At 40.4% G+C, this 21,914-nt stretch overlaps 2 protein-coding genes across 7 annotated transcripts in view; one reads left to right on the plus strand and one right to left on the minus strand.

The window, feature by feature from the left end:
• The first annotated feature begins 3 nt into the window (after window positions 1–3).
• On the plus strand, window positions 4–10,821 carry gfi1ab (growth factor independent 1A transcription repressor b). 3 transcript variants are annotated; one of them, XM_042416207.1, is made up of 7 exons: window positions 4–178; window positions 2,794–2,912; window positions 3,520–3,726; window positions 4,448–4,818; window positions 5,154–5,291; window positions 5,429–5,594; window positions 5,839–10,821. In XM_042416207.1, the coding sequence occupies exons 2-7, from the start codon at window positions 2,801–2,803 to the stop codon at window positions 6,015–6,017; spliced, it is 1,173 nt and encodes a 390-aa protein (XP_042272141.1). In that variant the 5' UTR covers window positions 4–178; window positions 2,794–2,800; the 3' UTR covers window positions 6,018–10,821. The 3 variants fall into 3 exon arrangements, with proteins under 3 accessions (XP_042272141.1, XP_042272142.1, XP_042272143.1); XM_042416208.1 differs by lacking the exon at window positions 4–178 and adding an exon at window positions 2,654–2,669; XM_042416209.1 differs by lacking the exon at window positions 4–178 and having other exon boundaries at window positions 2,799–2,912; window positions 3,523–3,726.
• LOC121900165 (protein SPO16 homolog) overlaps window positions 3,798–21,914 on the minus strand; it is a 26,612-nt gene continuing 8,495 nt past the window's right edge. The window contains exons 6-7 of one of the 4 annotated variants that reach the window (XR_006096912.1): window positions 5,932–5,978; window positions 3,798–3,923 (exon numbers count right to left, since the gene is read on the minus strand). The gene's annotated coding sequence lies outside the window, so the exon portion shown is untranslated. Of the gene's footprint in view, window positions 3,924–4,703; window positions 4,723–5,896; window positions 5,979–21,914 lie in introns of those variants that run through there. The other 3 variants (XR_006096913.1, XM_042416212.1, XR_006096914.1) reach the window with 3 other exon arrangements.

Below are 21,914 nucleotides of genomic sequence, written 5' to 3' on the forward strand. Positions count from 1 at the left end.
TGTGGGATGTTTTGTCTCAACTCTGCCTTCCTCTGTCAAGATTCTTGCTTAGATTGACTGCTTTCAGGAAGTGATTTTTCGCGGTTTTCAGAGCTAAGCCTCAACTACTAATCATTTCATGCAGAAAACCACATTTTAAGAGAGCATTGCACTTCGGGCGCTCTGAAAGATTAACCAGGTTTGTATTTCTGCCAAATGCCGCTGATGATTTTTTTTGTATTAGACGTTGAGTGCAGTGTAGTTATAATAAGTGAAGTACTGTGAGATCAGAGTGTTTTTTTATATTTAATGCAGTGATTGATGATGCTTGCGGATATCTTGAACATGCAGCACTAAACTAACGTCCCTGAATGCATCTCATGACGCAGTGAGAGCCGGTTAGTTAATACAGATGTGTTCAGGCTGGTGTGAAGCCTCGGCATTGAAACAATTTCAGTTCAACATATTTTTGTTTGTTTGTTTGTTTTGTTCGTTTGATAAATGCCAGATTCTGTTACCATAAAAATCCGATTTAAATCATTTCTAATTTAATCGGTGTGTAATTGTAATAGATTTAAATTTAACGCTACCCGAATTAGAGATAAAATCGCATGATGTAAGCTATTAAATAGATGTAATCAGGGTACAGCCTGGACTGCGTTACTGCTGCTGTTTTTATATTTATAAATACTGAAACTAACCGCATGTTTGTTCTAATGAAATCCTCTAACGTTCACCAGGGCGCATTAAAATCTAACACTGAGGTGCCGAGTGGGACGCTTCAATCATTTGCTGTTTTCACATGTAGAGGCGTTTGTGACGCTGAATTTCACCAGTGGTTAAGAAATATTTTTTAAAAATTACGCAGGAAAAAAAATTCAATTTACAACTACACGAACAGAAATACTTTCTACACAAACTTTGGCTCCCGCTGACCTGCGGGTGATAAAAAAAAACTTTTTTATTATAATTGTTATTATGATTATTATTGTTTTCATGGGTCCGTTGTGTTTACGTTGATGGTTATAAGCAGCTTTACGAAACTCTCGGCCTATCGGCTCTCTGCGGGCAGCAGGGCCCGTCTGCTTCTGCTTTTATCATATCTTCATATCTTGACCAACACTGTGTCCGGATGCCACCGCTGTGATGTGTCTAATCTAGCTGAGGCATGTGGCGCTTTGATTTCCTGTCTTTCATTTACTGATGGGCTGGTTACTCTGCAGCCGTAACGCTTTTCTGAGAGAAGTTCTGTTCTCGTAAAAATGCATTCATTGTAAAGTGTAAGAGTTCATTATGGAGCTATATTAAGCTTTGTGTCCTTCTGACTAAACGCTAAAGCTGATTGGACAGTTTGAAAGAGTACTCGAACCTATGTGGGTTTGCAAATGTGTGTTTTAATGGAAAAATCTTTACAGATGTGGAAAATTTGACTTGAGCTCATTACGTTTAAATAAATGCGGGTGTAGTATGACGAGGCCTTACTGCAGCTTTATCTAAGATTTGACATCCTTTAGTTAAATGTAAAAAGTAAGACGTTTTAAGCGCAGAAATTGGTTGATATTCACATGCAGCATAATAAACATAGTTGATTTTATTCAAGTCCCCCTTAAAGGTGATTCATGTATTCCACCTGCGGAGAATAAAAGGGACCTGGACGCACAGCTCTATTGTTCCGTGCGTAATGACGCTAAACAGGCGCTATAATCTGCGTCCTGCAGAAAACAAGTTGTCTCTGTTATGGGATTCTTCCCTTTCAGCATAATGTCCGGGGTAATATGAAACTGTCCCCGCAGGCGTGAGGGCGGCATGTGTCTGTCACATAGCTAATAACAGTCTACTGGCTCATCAACTGACCACCAGACCGGGACAAAACCTCCCTAACGTGTGGACCCCCGCAGCCCCTGGTGAGGTTTAATCACAGGTGCTCATTTTGTTTCTTATACTGAATGATTGCCTGTCAGGCACAAATGTGTCACTGCGTTTTAAGATCGGACTAAAACACACTCCTGAGAAGCCAACAGCGATGCACAGAGTGGTGCGGTTGAAATTGTATGTAGGCTATATATGCATATATGCTGTAACTGACGATGAGCTAAGCCTATATAAAGCTTTCAGAATTTCCCCCACCCGTTTATTTACCACTACGTTGAACTGCAGGCTGTCTGCGATGTCCCCAGACACCCTGGAGTGCGCCTCCGTGTTTCCTCTGCGCCCCCTGTCCATCTCTAAGATTGAGCAAGCCGCTGATAAAGCGTGTTTCACTCTTCCTGATGGCCACGAGCTCCTCCGGAGACACGAGCTGCAGTCTGATCCTAGGGGCAACCAGCAGCTCCAGGCGGTGACCTCAACACTGCAAAAAAAAAGTGTCAGATTCAAACTTACCGTCGGGTTTCTATTTTCAAAAAGCTGCTAATAATGCCACGAGTGTTTCCTGAAAGTTCAGCGGAAGATAGTAAAGGCAAATCTCTACGTCACGTTATTAAAAAAAAAAAGTCCTGAAATGAGGTGGACTGAGGAGAAGCAACAACATGTCGCCTACGCTGCAGACTGTTTTAATGATGTGACCATGCTACGTGCTGACAAAAACACTACAGGCGGATATTTTTTTGCAGTGTAGTGGGCTACAGTGACACCTGCCCGTGCAACACCTGGCAGACGGGACGGTCGTTCTGCGCATGCTCCGTCGTCAGGTTGAAATCTCTTAAAGCACTTGCAGCCACATCTCCCCAGCAGTGGAGATCAAATCTTTGCAGGGTTCAGATCGCGCAGCTCCTCTATACAGCCGGATTATTCTCACTGATTGTTTGTGCACAGCTCAGAGATGCCTCGCTCCTTCCTGGTGAAGAGTAAGAAGGCGCACAGTTACCACCAGCCCCGCAGTTTAGAGGATGACTACAGCAGACTGGACACTATACTGGCGCACATATGCTCAGGTATGTGCAATGATGCTGCTTTGAAATATTCTTCACTGCGTAAAATGTTTCTTTAAATGTTAAAATTTGTACTCCATCTGAGGATATAAAATATAGTTTTTTAAAGACTAAGATTCAGTTTTTAACCACAGGCGATTTACAAACGCATTATTACAATTAAAGGCATATTGAGTAATGCAACAGAGAGGGAAACAAGCATCAGAAATATAACTGTTTAAAGAACTAAAAACATCCGTTCTGATTATTGAAATAGGCCTTAAAATGTTTTTTTCTCCCAAAAGTGCTGAAACAAAAGACAGAATTCACAGAAAAATCTCCTCTGCAAAATAAAATTAAACATCATTATATTTATAGTGACACAATCATTTTTTAAAAATTCTCTATTGTTTTTCTATTATGATACATTATATTGCTAGAAGTGACGTATTATTGGCTTTCCCATTTTATAACTTGGACACTAATAACTCATTTTGACAGTGACGCTGTTGTGCCCAAATAAATCTAAATTTAATTTAAGTGCCATTTATTTATTTATGGATTTATGGAGGATTTTACCCTGTTGACTTGCTTTTCGTTGGGATGCTGACTGTCGTTTGTGTCCGCTCAGAAGCAGATAAGCTCCCAGACGAGGCGGACATGTCAACGGACATGTCGGTGGACATGTCGGTGGACCGGTACGGTTTCTCTCCGGACTCTCACCTGGCTGACGCTGCTCATTTCTCCCCGAAATCCCCGCTGAGCTGCGCCGACAGTGTGTGCGCTCGCTCGGACTACGAAGACTTCTGGAGGCCTCCGTCCCCCTCTGCATCACCGGGTACCGTTCTCTCTCTCTCTCTCTCTCTCTCTCTCTCTCTCCCCCTCTCACTCTCCCACACACACACACACACACACACACACACACACACACACACACACACACACACACACACACACACACACACACACACCGACACAGCTCCATCACTTCCTTTCATTAGCACTGCAAGTATCAAAGGCCCAGGAGGGATATCACTACAAAAGAAAGAAAAAACACATTATTTTTAATGCTAAAGTCTCTGGATTATTATTATATTTTTACATGAGGCTATGTCTGTTTGAAATCTATTGTCAGATCATTTATTTTTTCAATATATTTTAAGCGATGATACTTTGTGTTTGGGGATGATCACATTCCTATTAATTCCCACAAAAATGTATGAAGCCTTGGTGGTAGATGACATCACAGTGAGTAGCCTATCTATAACTAATTAGGCTACTATTTTTTGTCATATAATTTATTTGTTTATAGTTCTGAATAGTGTTTTTGGCCTTGAAATAACTTTAAGCCAAATTACCCAGACTTGTTTTATTAGAACGCCTTTTTTCCCCTTTTATTCCTGATTTTCCCAACAGTCTCACCTTCTGGGAATTCTCTGAAAGAACATTGCATGACTCCTTGTATCAGCCCTGTGGAGCCCTGGGAATGCCCTCCCCTCCTTCAGCCATGGCACTGGTATCATTAAAATTTCATCTGACCTCTCTGTTTCTTCCTCCAGTTGATTCTGAGAAATCGTTGTCCCCCCTGGTGGATGAGATCCAGCCCTTCACCGTTCCCTTCCGGCCGTACACGTGGAGCAGCTACCCGGGGCCGAGGCTGAGGCCCCTGATGCAGCAGAGCCTCCATCCGGACGTGGAGGTGGACGGAGGCCCGGCGGCGATGGCCTTTTACGGGGACAGGAGCACCGTGTACGCAGACCGGGCTCTGGGAGAGGAGACCTACAGCGAGTACCGGAGGCAAGCTGCTGCTGCTCTGATGTTTCCCGAGAGAGGCCTGCACGGGAAAAGCCACGATGTTAAGGCCCCGTCTGACCTGCTGTGTTCCAGTCTGATCCTAAACGGTGCTTACAAGTGTGTCGAGTGCAGTAAGGTGAGGATGGAGACGTCTGCACAACCTCAGCTTTGTCGGGATAAATAAATAGATGACTTACACAGGCTTTGGTATGAAAACTTCAAAGAAAAACACCAATAACTTGATGATTTGGGGTCATTTGAGTTTTTAATTGTAAATCAAAATTATTACTGTGGAACTAAGCAAACACTGACTGCTAAAGTTTGTATGAGCAAGACATCAAACAGGGGCTCTGCTCTGTGACTGACCTCTGACCTCCAACTGGAATCAATATTCAGTTACGCAAAATATTTTTTAAATGATTTGTTCTCTCCAAATCTTCCTTAACATTATTATGTTTGTCTGTCCACCAGGTATTTTCTACACCGCACGGTTTGGAGGTGCATGTCCGCAGATCTCACAGTGGTACTCGGCCGTTTGCGTGTGAAATCTGCGGTAAAACATTTGGACACTCAGTCAGCCTCGAGCAACACAAAGCTGTACACTCGCAGGTGACTTCACTTACCCAAGAAACCTCTAATTCACACCTTCCCCTGTCTTTTTCCTCTCGTTGTCGTTTTTGCTTTCCTGTCAGCGGTGCACTGCTGACTTGAAATCGTCACTAACCTCGCCTCTGCTCACGTTTCAGGAAAGAAGTTTTGACTGCAAAATATGCGGTAAAAGTTTTAAGAGGTCGTCGACTTTGTCGACGCATCTGCTCATCCACTCTGACACTCGGCCCTACCCCTGCCAGTACTGCGGAAAGAGGTTCCACCAGAAATCAGATATGAAGAAACACACGTTCATTCACACAGGCAAGTAGAGAAAAGATAGAAACACGTAGCAGTACACCTGGCAGGAGTTATTTGTTACTGGAGATAAATAATCTGTGCGTAACCGGCCTCCCACCTGTGCGCAAAAGTCCAAAATCTTCCTGATTTGAAGACATTTTAAAAACTCAGATTGGAAAAATGGCTCATAACCAAGGCTATAAGAAGAAAAGATGCTTTAGCTAATATAACTGAAACTAAATATATTTTAATATGTTTTTTTTTCCAGGTGAGAAACCGCACAAGTGCCAGGTGTGCGGGAAAGCGTTCAGCCAGAGCTCCAACCTCATCACACACAGCAGGAAACACACCGGATACAAACCTTTCGGCTGCGACCTCTGCGGCAAAGGTTTCCAGAGAAAAGTGGATCTGCGGAGACACAAAGAGACGCAGCACGGACTGAAATGAAGCGTTCAAGAGCCGCGCTCACCGCGCACACCATGTCATATAATCCCTGTCTTTATTTTGAAAAAAAAAAACGAGAGGAGAAATCTGACAAAGACATAAGACATTACGCTTGAGGACAGTTTCTGGATCAAGATTCACTTTGATCCACTTTTAGCTTCGTAAAAACTTCATATGAAAGTGCATTGAAATTTATAGCTATATAATTTATTCTAATGAGGAAAACGAATACCTAACGACTTGTTTGCAGTGCGGAGACATCGGCAACACTACCTATAATACAAACCTTCTGCAGATTGTTCTAAAGGTCCAGAAAACCAGAGATAAGCTGCGAACTGTAAGAAATGCAGATCAGATATGATGAAGCGTGATAAACTCATTTATCATGTTTATATGTCGACTGATATGAATCAGCTTTAGAGGGCATTACACCCAAAATATTTGTACTCACACTTAAATAACCGGATCGACAATAAAGCTACCAAGAAGCAGTGATGGAAATCTGCGTTTCTCCAAAGAACAGAGAGGCATTTTGTTTTCAGTTCGAAGCTGCTGGCAAAACAGCCTGAGCCTTTCTCACCATGCTGGCATCTTACACTTTTACATTTTGCACATTTTTTTTGTCATTTTAGTCGTTTACAATATGAATTACATTTTTTTCAGGCTATTTTATTTTCTGGTTGGTTTAAGAGAAATTAAAACTGCAATAATAAACTCCAATAGTGAAACATGAAATGAGAAGATGACTTCTTTTTTTTCCAAATGACAGAAACGGAGGGAGTGAATAAAACCGGTGGTTTAGATCAGACTGCTCATCAGTTTCACCACAAACACCTAAATGAAAGAGCTTGTTTCTTTTCTCACACTCTCTGTAGCCTTGACGCCATTTATTGTGTGTATAGTATTCATAATATATCAGAAAATATTGCAATTTATTTGTACATTATATTTTTTACAACTTTATTATTATTATTATTATTATTATTATTTCAATTAGTAACGGATTGTGCTAGTTTAATGTCGTTATGAATTATTTCTCATTGCGCTTGTGCAGCAATTGAGTTTTGAAAGTAAAGCGCTTCATTATAACCTTCCACCCACGAAACAAAACTAACAAACTAATAATAATAAATGAGCCAATAAGATCTTTGTTTTCTGACGTGTTTATGAAGAGGAATTAAAGCTTTAGGCTGATGTTGGACATTTAAGCATCTTGCTGCTGTGATTGGGATTGCCCAGAGGCTACCGCAGCTCCTGTTTGTTTTGACCACTGCAGCCATGTGTTTGAACCTTAAACAGTCTGAGCTGATTTAACCGTTAACCAGATGCTTTTTACCCTCATGGCTGTTATTAAAAAAAGAAAAAAACAAAAAAAACAAAACAAAACGAGTTTTGGCAGAAAGCTGGCAGCGCATGCAGCAGCTGTGCTCCTCTGGGGGATTGGTGCAGAGAAAGTAGTTTAAAATAGATTCTTTTTGTTTGACATTATTAATAATTTTGCTGAATTGTTAAGTTAGTGATGAGCAGAAATTGATCTCACATGGGGCCTGTGGGTAGATTCATTTGGATGTGCAGTTTGAAACTATCAGGAAAAAATAGTCATATTGAGACACTGGCAGTAAAGACACAGAGTTTACAGCAAATGAAAGACACTACCGGTATATAAATCCTTATGACAGACAGTGACACACAGTGTGATGGTAAATAAAAAGGTGTGATTTCCATTTAGTCATCATCAGAACATAATAAACTCATGAAAACCAATCAATTTACTCATGAGAAATGAGTTTCCACTCTAGATAGCATTATTTTCATATAACTTCCATCACATGGATGAAACAGCTGGCTGAGACTTTATACACTGCATCACTGATACTGTCAGATTAATCACTTGCCTAACTTACCGTCTCATCTTTATTACTCTAACACGGCAAAAGAGAAAAAAAAGAGGAACAATCAGTTAGTCGTCTTCCCTCAACATTGATTGAAATCACTGACTCACAAAGATTTTCTATGCCTCACTTCCCCCAAAATCGTACAACATCCAGGCCTGCGAAAATACTGAATATTTTAAGCCCCCAGATGAACAGACTAAAGGGGAACAGGAAAAGGCGAGCTCATTTGAAGCTGGAGGGATGGCGATGTAATGCAAGACTTACTGGAGCTGTGCACCTTGGTGCTGCGTGGCAGGGAGAGAGCCACGTCATTTGTTCTCTTGAGATGTAAATACATTACATGTGGAAAAAGCTCATATACTTTTATTTCTAAAATTAGTTAAAATTACATGTGCACAAAGTGTCATTTCAAAGAGTGGCTCACCTAACAGGAAATCTGCAGACTATAAAGGAAATTGCTGCAAGCGTCACAGATAAATCACTTAGACAAATGCTGCTGTCTAAAAACGGGTACGCGCACTGCTCAGGCTGATGTTGAATCACAGCACAGGGGAATTTCCTCCTGTTGGAATGAAGAGTTTGTCGTTAAGTGCCTTTAACACTCTGAGGCAGCCTCAAGCCACCAGCATGACCACGACTCTCAGCAGTAACGGACAAGTGGGTCATCTTAGGTGTGATGTCTCATCGCTGTGCAGAGCGGGCAGACATCAACTGAACTTTGGACATCAAACTCCTCTCATAACTTTTTTATGCCTCTTCTTTAAAACGACAGCTTGTTATTTAGAAACTGAGCGATTTGTTTGTCTCGTAAGGTGTTGCATGATTCCCTCTGAGAGAAGCTCCTCAAGCACAATCTCAGAAAGAGGCTTTTCAAGCAAAAATCTTCAAACAAACCATTAGGCTGACCAGATTTCCTCCAAGGGCAGGGGTGGATTTTTTTTAAAGCATTACCCCACTGCCCCGAGGCATATCAAATATGAATAGAATATGGCTCGATCGATCGGGGTGGGCGAGTAATCAGAGCATTGCAGTCTAAAAGGCTCAAATCTTGGCCTGCATCTTGGTCCAGAAGTGCACGCAAACACACTCAAGGAATATGTGCAACACTCACACACACACACACATACACACATCTGTGCACACAACCACACGTTTGTACACACAGAGGTAGTGGAATTAATTCCTCTTGACAGACACAGTTGTGCAATTAGAAAGTTCAGAATTCTGGGTTTCGTGGTTTTTGGATGATTCATTATTAATCTGAAATTAAACATGAATTATAAAAGAGGGATTTTAGAAGCACATTGGTGTTTGATTTTTCTGTATCTTCCACAGTTTAAATAAACTGCGTAAATTCCAAATCTGGACTAAAACAAGAATATCTGTAATGGGTTTTACTGTCAGATACCTGTGACAGGGCCTGTTGTCTCAAACGACTGTAGAGAAGAGTTTAGATTATTCAAGAAATACTTTAATATAACATTTTTTTTGCTATGTAAAGACACAAAATTTTGAAATGGAACATGAAAATTGTTGAAGAGACATTACTCAGCAAGCTGCAACAGCTTTTGAAACCAGACTCCATCTCCTGATTTACAAATATGATATGTGGCCTGACGGAGTGAAGGAGAGAATCAGATCAAAACATCATATGCGATACCGTTTAAAAAGAAAGCAAAGATCAAGATCACAAACACGCAGCTGACAAGCATCAATATCTGGAATCAGCAACATCTGCTTAATATGCTCATGAGAGAAGACAGAGAGGACACTTTCATGAAGAGAGAGTCAATGTGATTGTTCCCCCTGAGGGTGAGCGGGCCTGTTGTGTATATTGTGATAATAATGTGGCGCTTGCTCTCACGCTCTGTTCAGCAGATTTCACACAGGTTTCACAGATACATAGAGAGATAAGATGAGAGGGACACAGAATTTCAAAGAGCAAGCTTCGGAGAAAAAGCACTGATTAATATGCTCTTGTGTGGGGACGATAACAAGAGCTTCCTGGAAGATGAAAAGATATTAAATAAACTGATGACTGTTTTCATACCCTCTGCATACACACTTCGTTTGGGAAAGTTTTCTGCATCAGAGAGACTTTTATTCTCACCTGTCCCCTCCCCAGTTGACACGCCAACTAAGCCAGGACAGATGAAGAGAGGCCGGGCTCATATAGGACACAGCTCTTTTGTTGCAGAGGCTTATTCATTATTCACCTGATCTGAAAAACAGACTGCAAACCTTCTGCACAGCTGTCATCAAGCAACAAGGCGTAGACACAAATTATTCATGACTCTGGAAAGAAAAGGCAGCAGAATGAGAGGAAAATAATAACAAGAGACACCAGTGAGGCAGCTGACGGGCTGAACACGTGTGGGGAGAGTCGGGCCTCTTCGGGCTGACAAGCCTCCTCCTGGAGCGCCAGCCGCGGCTACAACACGCTTCCCCTGCCTGCCTGGACCGCTTTGACACACCTACTGACTTTTACACTGTAGCATGAAACAAGGATGCAAATGTGTGTTTATGACTTTTATATTGTTTAAGAGATTTTTTCCCCATTAATAAGCCCATTTATCTCAAGTTTATGTTTCAACAGTAATCAGTAAGTGACGTAGTTTAGTATCTCCTCATGTCTTAAGCAACTCTTCTTAAGGTGTGAGGTATCTAGTCAATGCTCTTTTCACCTGCCTTAATCAAAACGTTTTAGACAGGTACGGATTGCACAAAACTCTGCCACAGGGCTCTTAACTGAAACTTAGACATGGGATCATATTACACCTGTTTTAGCTTCTCTACGCTGGCTGCCTGTTTGTTCCAGAATTGATTTTAAAGTTGTAACTTTTAAAGCACCTAGCCACATTACTGAACTGTTAAAGGTCCAGTGTGTAAGATTTAGTGGGATCTAGAAGAACAGACTTGGCAGAAATGGAATATAATATTCATAAGTAATTTTTAATTAGTGTATAATCACCTGAAAATAAGAATCATTGTGTTTTTGTTACAAGAATGAGCCCTTTATATCTACACAGGGAGCGGGTCCTCTTCCACGGAGCCCGCCATGTTGCACCGCCATGTTTCTACGGTAGCCCAGAACAGACAAAGCAAACACTGGTTCTAGAGAGGGCCTTTTGCGTTATTCGCAAATTTCTCAGCCATCGTAGGTTCTCCTACACGCTTGGAAGAGGAGGGAGAGGCTAATTTTTTTTTTCCTAGGATGGTGAAAACATGAACTGCCCTACTCTGCCTCTGACTGGCTAGTACTCGTTGCCTTCATTGGTTGGGTTAGTTAAGTTTAGGTATGAGGAGTGAGATTGGTTAGGGTAAAGGTAAGAATATCAGGGTAAGAGGCCAATCAGAGGCAGAGTAGGGCCGTTCATGTTTTCACCATCCTAGGAAAAAAACTATCGTGAGGGGGAGGGGTATTCAGTTCAATCTGCAACCTCACCACTAGATGTCACTAAATTGTACGCACTGGTCCTTTAAGTCCATACAAACATTAAGGTAACCTAAGATCCTCGAGCAGTGGCCTCTTAGGCATCAGACTCAAAGCTAACAGAGTCTGTTTCCTCTTGAAATCACTTCGCATAACATAATATGACACATTCATGCAGGAAAGTGTATGTGTCTGTGTGTGTGTGTGTGTGTGTGTGTGTGTGTGTGCACGGGGGGTGGACAGTTATGTTGTTTTCAGTATTCAGGCCTGTTTATAATGGCATGTCCCAAGGTGTTTGTGCGTGTGTGTGTGATTCTAAAGCCATGACCACACACACACACACACATACAAACACACTCTCACACACACTAGTGACATGAGAAAATGGTGGAGGCCAAATGAGAGCCGACATATTTCTCTGGCCGCCTTGAAAGCTTTCCATTAGCCGGGCTCTGTTCAGAGGGTCTGGGGCCCTGAACAGCATGAGTCCGTGTGGGGGCTGGTGGTGGAGGGTTGTGTGGGTTGTTGTGGGGGAGGCTGGTAGGGGATGGGGACCCACAGGTTTGATGAAAGGGGGGTTGGTAAGGCTGTCCGCTTATTTAAAGACATGTTTATCTGGTTCATTTAGCATTACATATCAGTAGACAATTTGGATGTGAGCTGTCAGTCACGGACAAAAAGGCAGCTGTGTTTGAGTCTGTGTCAGTGTCCTCTGCTCTCTGGGTGCTTTTACACAAAAGATTTCATATTCTGTACCTGTACAAAAAAAAAAGAACCTGTGTTCAATCCTTTTACTGCATCTGCTGCTACATAACTCGCCCCTCTCTCTCTCTCTCGCCTTGTTGGCCTGGTTTTGTCTTTTATCCAAAGTCATGTCTAATAACAAATGAATCCTGAAGGTGACATTAAAAGGATCCACTCTGGGTTGATAACAAAGGATTCTCCTCTCTTCAGGGGGGGAAAAAAAACATGAAAAGGAAATCCTCTGAACACAAGTGACAAGAAAGAACAGCCTTTTAGTCAGTAGTTGATATTCTTGTTCACTCAGAAAAAGGCTTTACATCGCTGAGAATTTGTGATGAGATGGTGTGCGGAATATAACGCTGTGAGATTCATGCACAAATCCATGCATGCTATACAGTTAACATGCTAATGTGAGAAAAACACTATGAGCAGCACACACAGGGTTGTTGACTGAACTAAATACATACTAAATAATTTTGTGGCTCAGATGGAAATGTGTCCTTAGCACAGAGATACATACTAAAGTTCTTAGTCAAATTCTACGACTTTTTAAAAAATGTATCCTTCGTCCAGAAATGTTCTGATTCAAATCATAATTTTGCTAATTTTAGACAATATTTTATACATCTTCCGTGTTCAGAAAACATTTATCATTTGACAAGTTTGGCTTCTTTTATTAGACATATTAAATGTTTACATTAAATACGTTTAATGGTATTTAAAAAGTAACATTTTGGTATCAGCAATAAAACTCAGGTATAGTATCTACACTAGTACTGAAAATTTTCATTGATACCAAACAAATATAAAGCTCAACAGTTGTACTGATGTCAATGATCCTACTACTCAAAAGTGTAAAGCACATGTAAATTACAATGTACTTATGCATAAATAAACAAATCATATACAGAATCCACTGTTGTGTATCCAAAATATAAATTAAGTTGTAAACTGTGTTGTTACACAGGAAAAACACAAAAAGCTCATTCTGCTTATATTATCTATGCAAACAGCAAATGATTTGAGTGAGCATGGCAGCACAAGATGTTACTGTGTGATACAGTCATACTCTTAACCTGGCCTGATTGCAGCTATGAATCTTTCTAAAATATTCATAAGATCCATTTCACAAATGACCAAGCCAAGCATGTGCCTGTATCTGAATAGCAAAGAGAGTGCGAGGCGAGGAGGATCTATAAGAGGAGCCCGCAACCGGAGGAAGGAGTACAAAATGACAAAGATTTATTCTCAGCCATGATCAAATATTTATGCTGAGGCATTCAAGTAAAGTTACTTTTTGTGTTCTGATTTAATGAATGATTTGAGCAGTGGCGGTGCTGGGAGGCACAGATGTTGGGTTTGCTGAAGCCTGCACTAATGCCCATTCAGGGGTCTGTGTGGTCATGTGTCAGACTGCAGCAGGATCAAAGCAGAGTAATGCCATTGTGGAGATCACAGCATAGAGGAGTAGGATGGTAAGTACTTCCGCAGCCCCAGAGGTTTACACTGGGCCGCGGCTGAGGCAGACGGAGCGAGAAAGGAGGGGAATAATTACTATATTAATATTTTGTCTTTTTTTTTTTTTTTTTTAAATCCTGCCGGAGAAAGGTTGTTTTTAATGGCTAAAGGAAAAGGTGATCCGGAATCATTAGCCGACCTTTGATATTTCTTGTTCTTTTTATCATATGCCAGTGTGTTGCCAATCACTCCATTAGAGATGAGCCACTTTCCAACAGGCCTGCATACGGTGGGATTGATCCAAAACGACAAAGCCACAGTCAAAAGAAATGGATCCCGGCTGTGCAGTGACTCTCCCATTCTCCCTCTGGCATCCTCTGAAACATTAATGACCCCAAGCTGAATCTGATCTGTCCTTCTTTACTCAGTGTTTTATCTTTACTCTGAAACCGTCTACCCACTAATAATATTCATGTAACATCATCTGAGATAAATATAAAGAACTGATTAGTTGTGTCACAAAACTTTTCTGGATAAATTTAATCAAACTGAAATGACAGTGGGTTTAAGTTGAGAATTCTGACAAATAATACAGTATATAGGAAAAAGTTGAACTTCATAACTATGAAAAGATTCCAAATAAAGTTGTTAAGTCTCCAAATTCAAAGAACAGTCAAGATCAGATGACCTGAAAGGAAGTTGTGAGTGAGCAGGAAGTGCCAGGAGACATCTTTGGCAGGTGAAATAGAAATTCTAACACTCAAGTGAACACTTAAACGGATAAAGGGAGTTTGGAAAAAAAAAAAAGGCTAAAAGCCTCCATCACTTCCAACAAGACATTGGTACCCCAAACACAGTGTGTCAGCATCTTTAAACACCGGAGAGAAGGGGAGATGACAAAATCGTTTTGACAGCCAGTTCACATGTAACATCTCCGATTCATTCACCTTGGGGAGTTGCTGGGCAGTTTTACCCTGCTGCCGGGGGAAACCAAGCCCTGTGTGCGATAGCAGAGTGGGCAGGGCAGAGCTTGTGCGCCGCGCCACGCTCCACTTATTGATCAGAGTCAGACAGGGTGTCAGTCTCCACAGCCCCGAGATACAGCAGGCAAGCAGCAGTTATCTGTGTCTATAAGGCGTCCGCTCTGTGTGTATTGATTGGGAACAACTCGACACTAGGAATTGTCATCAAAATGCCGATTTACAAAAGGTTGAGCAAGTGGTGGTGAAGTCTGCATGGTCCAGGCAGTATGGATTTGTTGATGCAGTTCCCCCAGCGGTGCTCAATACCAGACAAACGTGGCAGCACAGGAGAGGCGTCCGGCCTGGTCCTTTGTCTCGCCTTGGGAGCTTTCACCTCATAGTACACGGGTACATAAAGCAGCATTACGCCATGTTGAAAGATGTGAAAAAGACTGGAGTACATTCCCCCAACAGCCTTTGCCAGAGCACAAACAAATGTTCTCCAAACACACTCACACACTCAGACCACACCCGCACAGCCCCTCCCTGCAATTGTTTGCCACAGGGGCAAAGCTTTTACAAAAAGGGGCCGAGGTCAAGATTTTCCCTTGTGAGACCACCATCTCCATTAGCTCTCAGTTCACCAGGGTATCTCTTTCCCCCTAAAGATATTCTACTTCTAGACTCTACTTCCAAAGACTAGCAGTGAGAGAAGATGAAAAAAAAACACTTACTGTAAAATCATCTCCACATCACTTGGATACAGGCTTTGACTTACGCCAGTTCACCCAAATTACATCCAGACATATTTTTCCACATAGTGATAATCTAGCCATGCAGATACAGTAGTTTCAGTTTTATCTGCTGAGGTCATTTTGGCAGGACAGGATTGCAAGAAGAAAACGTTTCAACCCGTCCGACTTCATCAGTGTCACAACTGTGCAGAACAGAGGCCACTTAAATAGCAAAGAAACAAGTGAACCAATTCAAGGTAATTGACATTACACCTAGCAAGCAATCACATATTAAGATTGCAACAAAATGTGCACACAGTCTACCAAATCTACTACATGAAACTCCACAAATCTATGAAAACACATCATATTTTAATGCATATACAAATATGCAATAAGTAGACACTGCATAGCTCCCTAATCCACAGTTAAGAGAATCAAAATATCTACACTGGGATATTAAGAACGGACCAATACAAAACATAAAACCTTAAAAAAGTAAAGCATGGTACACTGTGGAATGTGGAGAGGGGCCTCTGCAGAACAAGAGCAGCAATTGCTTCCTAACCCTAAAACCCTAAAACTTTATGTAAATATTGCCTTTACATAGAAGTTTTAATAGTTTAATGAACAGCACTTCATTTATGGCTAGACAAGGTTTACACAAGAATACATGGCTTTCCTGTGATTTGGGTGAATTGAACGAATTTCAAACTATGGGACATTTAAATTCAATTGAGATCCTTTCGCTCAAAAGGTAAAGCAGCAATCACTAAAGCAAATCTGGACTGTATAAAAATATCTTAAAATCAAATTCATCTGCGCGGCTCAGAAAGCAGCAGTGTAGCTGAAGTGGGACCCCTGGGAGAGGCCCTAAACATGGCAGTTTTTCTTGACAAGCACAGCGGGGCCTGGGGAGGTTTTGGGCAGACAGGAGAGCTTGCAGCAGTCTGCTGAGGCCTCCGGGGGAAGCCGACTGGATAAATAGTTCACTTAGAACCTCTTGCTCTCTAAGAGGTCACCAAGGAAATATGGGATGAAGAGGGAAAATGGAGAGGCTTTATCCGGCTCTCATAGGATTGCTCCCTGTTTGTATATTAGACTACTCCATAAATACTGCACTATCTGCTGCACTACTGAAATGAGATACAGTCAATCATGTTTCATTCCTGCTCTTTCTTGTTCTCTGTTTTCTTCGTTCTTGTTCTCTAAATCAGAGAACAAGCTCATTTAACTGTACCTTGTTTTCAATCAGGAAATATGTAATAAACCTTGAACTTCATCCTCAAGAACACACGCTGTACATTCAAATTTTTTTTTTTAATTTAAAAAAATGAATAAAACTCAAACCATGATGCTAAACTCATGCGCAGTTTTTCTCATACTAGAGCTTATAGAAGGCCATCCTCTACACACCTTGTTACACAACTGTGTTGTTGTAGTCCAGCAAATTAAATATAAATGGATATGTGATATCAGTGACCTGAGATATGCCTCTGAACACTGCCGACCGCTCCACACATGCCTAGACAGCACACAGACTGTCGTACAGTATCATCACCTGACCTGAAGATTGCTCATGATATGCATCCATGGAAATGGATACTATAGTTGAGGAAATATATCCTTCAAAATAAATTTACCTACTAGCTACTCTACAATGATCTGTGAGTGCAAAGTGCAGCTGCAGATTGTGTCAGATTTCAAACGGAAATATTTTATCTCCTGAACAAAGATACAGGAAGCAAGATACGTTAGTGGCCACACTTCATAAGCCACCGTTATACCACATTTAATAATGAAACCAGTGCAAAAATACAGGACGACATTTAGGCCAAACTGAGAGTCATTATACAGCAAGACACAGACACTTTAGACTAAGTAATGTGATTTTCTCTGTATTGTTATGTATAAAATGTTCTCTATATGTAGTGGTGCAATGTACAGTATATAATAAAACTGAGTCCACCTCTGTGTAATATCACTAAAATGTTAAATGATTCAAAATTGTACCATCTTACAATAATTGTTGATGTTGAATCAATAACTAATTAATAGTATTTTTAGGGTGAAGTGTAGGGTATTTAATCTTATTTGTAATTAAAATCAAACAGGTTAGATAGACTAAATTGAAAATACGGGTCTCAAAATACAACATCAATGCAACAAAAGAGAGTAAACCTGTGACTTCCAGTTAAGACTAATTGCTTGAACAAGGTTATAAAAGAACCTGTGAATGCAACAACTTCCCCAGTTTCGGTCTGGGTTGTGTATCATGCAACATGGCTCCACATGGTGAGGAATTGCCTGAACAAGTAAGAAACCAGATTGTGAGACTTCATAAAGATGAGAGAGGGTACAAGATCATCAGGAGGCTACTGAAAAGAAGCCTAAACACAGTTGCAGCAGTGGTTAGGAGGTAAAGGAGAATCCAAACTACCAATAACAGAAGGTGTAGTGGCTGTCCCTGAAAAATGACGGCACACACAATTCACTATTTACCCAACTTGTATTGAAAAACAGATGGGCAAGTGCTTCTGAATTGGCACAAGGATTATCTGTGGAAATTGGTGTTTCAGTGTCAGCTCAGACAGTGTGAAGGACATTGCATGAAGTCAACCTCTACAGACAACATCCAAAAAGAAAATCATTGCTCACAAAATGGAACAAAACTGCAAGATTAAACTTTGCCAAAGAAGATGAGAAGAAGCCTGATGACTATTGGCAGCACATTCTTTGGTCAGATGAAACCAAAATAGATTAGTTTGGATCAGATGGGGTCCAAAATGTTTGGCGTGGACCTGGCTGGGACTACCACAGTGACTGCATAGTGCCGACCATGAAACATGGAGGTGGGAGTGTGCTGATATGGGGCTGCATGAGTACAGAAGATGTAGAGGCAAACATGTATAGATAGCACTATGAACATAAGTTTGTATAACTAAATACTGAATGAAAGGTGACTACCAGTCACAAGAGGGTTGGCAGGAGACGAATTTTTCAACATGACAATGATCCCAAACACACTGCAAAAATCACAAGAGTTTTTAAAGAAGATAAAAAAGTGAAAACCATGACTTGGCCAAGTATGTCCCCTGAACTGAATCCAGTAGAACACCTCTGGAGTATTTTAAAGAGGAAGGTAGAGCAAGAAAACCCCTCCAGTGAAGAGCAGCTGAACAGAATCATCTGAGAAGAATGATTTGTTCTAGACTTGTATCATCTCTGCCCAGGAGGATCCAATCTGTCATCACTTATAAAGGTAGGCATACAAAATATTAAAAAAAATAAAAGAATGGAGTCTCGGTGTGCTGACTTTTGTTGCAGTTCATTCTTAAAGATGGACTTTTCATTATCACAAGTGCATTAGCTTAATTCTTCTTGAATTTGTCTAAAATCACACAAAATTATATTTAATTGAAATGATTTGTAATTACTTAATATTTTAGTGATATGGAACAGGTGTATACTCAGTTTTGTTATATACTGGAACTAAGTACATTGACTCAAGTACTGTACCTAAGAACAATTTGGAGGTACTTGTACTTTACTTGAGCACTTCCATATATTTTCTACTTTATATCAACTGCATTTCAGGGGGGGATATATAATTTTACCCCACTACATCTATTTTAAAGTTAAAATTAATAGCAAATTGGACATCTAAAATATATGATCAGCTAAAATATGATGCTTTGTTATAGATAAACTACGAAAAATGAAATGAAGTAGTTACAATTATCTCCACTTTGACCCAATGCAACATTAAAATCTATTAAAAAATAAGCATAATACGTGTTTTTTTTTACTTTTGATAATTCACATACATTTTGTTGATGACACTTCTGTGCTTTTACTTAAACATAATTTTGAATGCAGGACACTTACAGTACATTGTAGTATTGCAGGCTAGGTATTACAGCCCTCCAGACAAACAGTGCCCTCCTGAGTTGGAAAGTGATCACTGCTTTTACTGACTCATCTAGACAGGAAAGGAAAATTTAAGCCCACCTTTCTTAATATAGAGCTGTGAATTTTCATTTAAGCAGAGCTGATTCTCACGTTAATGCTTTTTCAGTGTTTTGTACCCATGAATGTACACACAGCAGGAGTTCCATTTCAATGAAAAGAATTTATTATTAGGTTGCATTTAGATGGTGTCTAAGCTAAAGTTATTTGTAGTTTAGCTATTAAAACTTAAAATTTTAAAAAAGCTATTAATTGGGTGTATTTGATGCTTCACTTCAGCAACTACAGTTATACATAAGCAATATCATAATAACACATACTGATCCTGATCCTGAATGTTATTTTGTATTTCCTGCACTCAGAGAGCGCTGTCAAAACAGAACCTCATCGGCCAGTAATTAAGAATGACAAAATCAGGTACAAACATGGAGTGAGCGGCAGTCTGTGTACTGTATTTGCTTTGTGGCTTTTGTCTAACGCTTTCATCACACAGCAATACCAAAAGCAAACCTGAGCGGCAGATGTTGGCTAAATCCGACCGTTCAAACACGCTTCTCTCCCTATTCATCTAAAATCAGGACTAGAGCTGCTCCTTTACTGGAGCAGGAAGTCAGTGATTGTACCTCTATTATATTACACATGCATGCGAACGCTGGGAGGGAAAAGATGATCCAAGCCTTTGAAGCCTTTGTGTTTACACAGAGGAGCAATATGTTGTCATTAAGCAATCATGGAAAGTCATTCTTAATCCTTGTGCCTCTGTGTACAACAGACTCTTCCATTTAATTATATAGTGAAGTCTGGAGCTCACAGCAAGCGTCCCGGGTGGATTCATTCGTCTAATAATCTGTCAAAGCACAAAAACACTCAGACCTGTGCTGCTCGTATTATAGATTCTAAACAAATTCTTCATCCGTCATAAAATCTATTACAAAGGCCCATACCAGTCCATTTACTACAAATATATACATGTATACATCACACTATTGTTGATCTTTTCCCAAAGCATGCCATTGCAATTGACACTAAGATGCCAGTTTATTACATAAACCAAGCTTAAAGTCTAAAAAAATCCCTGCAATAAAACTCTACTACTGTAGTTTGATTTGTGTCAAGCGAAGGGCAACCAAGGCACCAAATGTACAGCATAAAATAACAAAGCTGAATCTACACCTCTCTGAAACAGGTTCAACAAAGGCTCAACATTGTAATCTGACAGTAGGATTTATTTTTAGCTAGATGTACCTAATAAACCACTGTTTTCCTTTCATATCTGCAAAGTATAAAAATAACCTTATAGGGCTTGAAGATTGCAAGAGAATGGAAATGCATCAGAGTAAATATCACGTCTGCCGTCATTTTGGTTAAACTTACAATTTCTTCTCATGTCCGTCAGCACTCTGCTGCTTTACCACACACCGTGGGTATCAGTGTGGTGGACAACCGTTACATCACAACCTCCTTTATCATGCAATAAAATCAGACATGATGTTCACTGTGATGGATTACCTGACGCAAGCAACACCTCAGTATACTTTGGAAAAAGGCAGGGATTCTACGTGCACTCAGTGAAATGATTAAAAACCCCCATTAATTTAACGAACAAAGTAGATGCTGGTGCAATATGAAAACACATATGAGTCACAGACTGTGCTCAAGTGGCATATCCCCACCTACAGTGCAGGAAATGAGGCAAAAATTTCAGTGAATGATTGAGAATTACTAAAATAATCACAGTGGATTCCCTGGTATGACATATTGAAAGAGTACTTTGGAGTCCTTCCAAAGAATGACAACTTCTGCTATATTTGTTTCACAGAACTGAGAGTGTTATTGAACAGGCTCCTTCCAGACACTTCCAACATTTTCTGTGTCCACATAGAAGTGCTCTGGTTTAATCCTATTACATGTGAAGCACAAAGGGAGATAAGAGGTTTATGTTAGGGACTGAATCGCTGTCCTTCGAGACATCAGTAGAGCTGCACATTTGGTTTTGACACGTTATTCTAGCTGCCACAGCTGCTATTGCTCAAGCCCTTTTTGGAGCACTGAAAATAAAGAAATATTGATAATAGGATTGCCTGTAAGGACTAGGCAGACACTGACAATGAATGAGGATCAGGTCAATGACATAATCAAGAGATGGGTAAGTCATCGATATTCTACATCACTGTAATACAATTTAGCTGAGGTAATCATACTTATGATCGCCTGCAGGATATTGCCAGCTGAACATTGCAAGTGTGCGCTTTCACAAAGTTGTATCTAAAGTGTTGTTTTTATAAAATGATTACTGTTCATGCAGGTGGTTCGGTCTGCATTGTACACTGCCCCCCTCACCCTATTGTAACCTATCCAGATAATACTCAAAAAAAAGGGGGGAGCATTGATGCTGGAAGAGGTAGAGCACTTGTTCTTCATGCTATTGAACGTCTATATTTGTGCACATTTTGAGCATTTGTACATTCTCTCCTTTTCCATATTCCCTTCCTTTTTTTCTGAGTTTATCACCCACTTGGGAGGCCCTTTTCCACTGTTTCCTGTGGATTCCTGGAACTATCAAGATAAATAAGCAAACATGCCAAACATGATATATAATTCAACATATTTGCTATTTTATAGTTTGTACTAACAAACAAAATTTGCTGACATTTGGATCTAAAGAAGACGAACTGGTATTGCAGCTTATCTTTAAATTTCTCTTT

The sequence above is a fragment of the Thunnus maccoyii genome, chromosome 7, assembly GCF_910596095.1.
Source record: "Thunnus maccoyii chromosome 7, fThuMac1.1, whole genome shotgun sequence".
In the NCBI taxonomy this organism is placed as follows: domain Eukaryota; kingdom Metazoa; phylum Chordata; class Actinopteri; order Scombriformes; family Scombridae; genus Thunnus; species Thunnus maccoyii.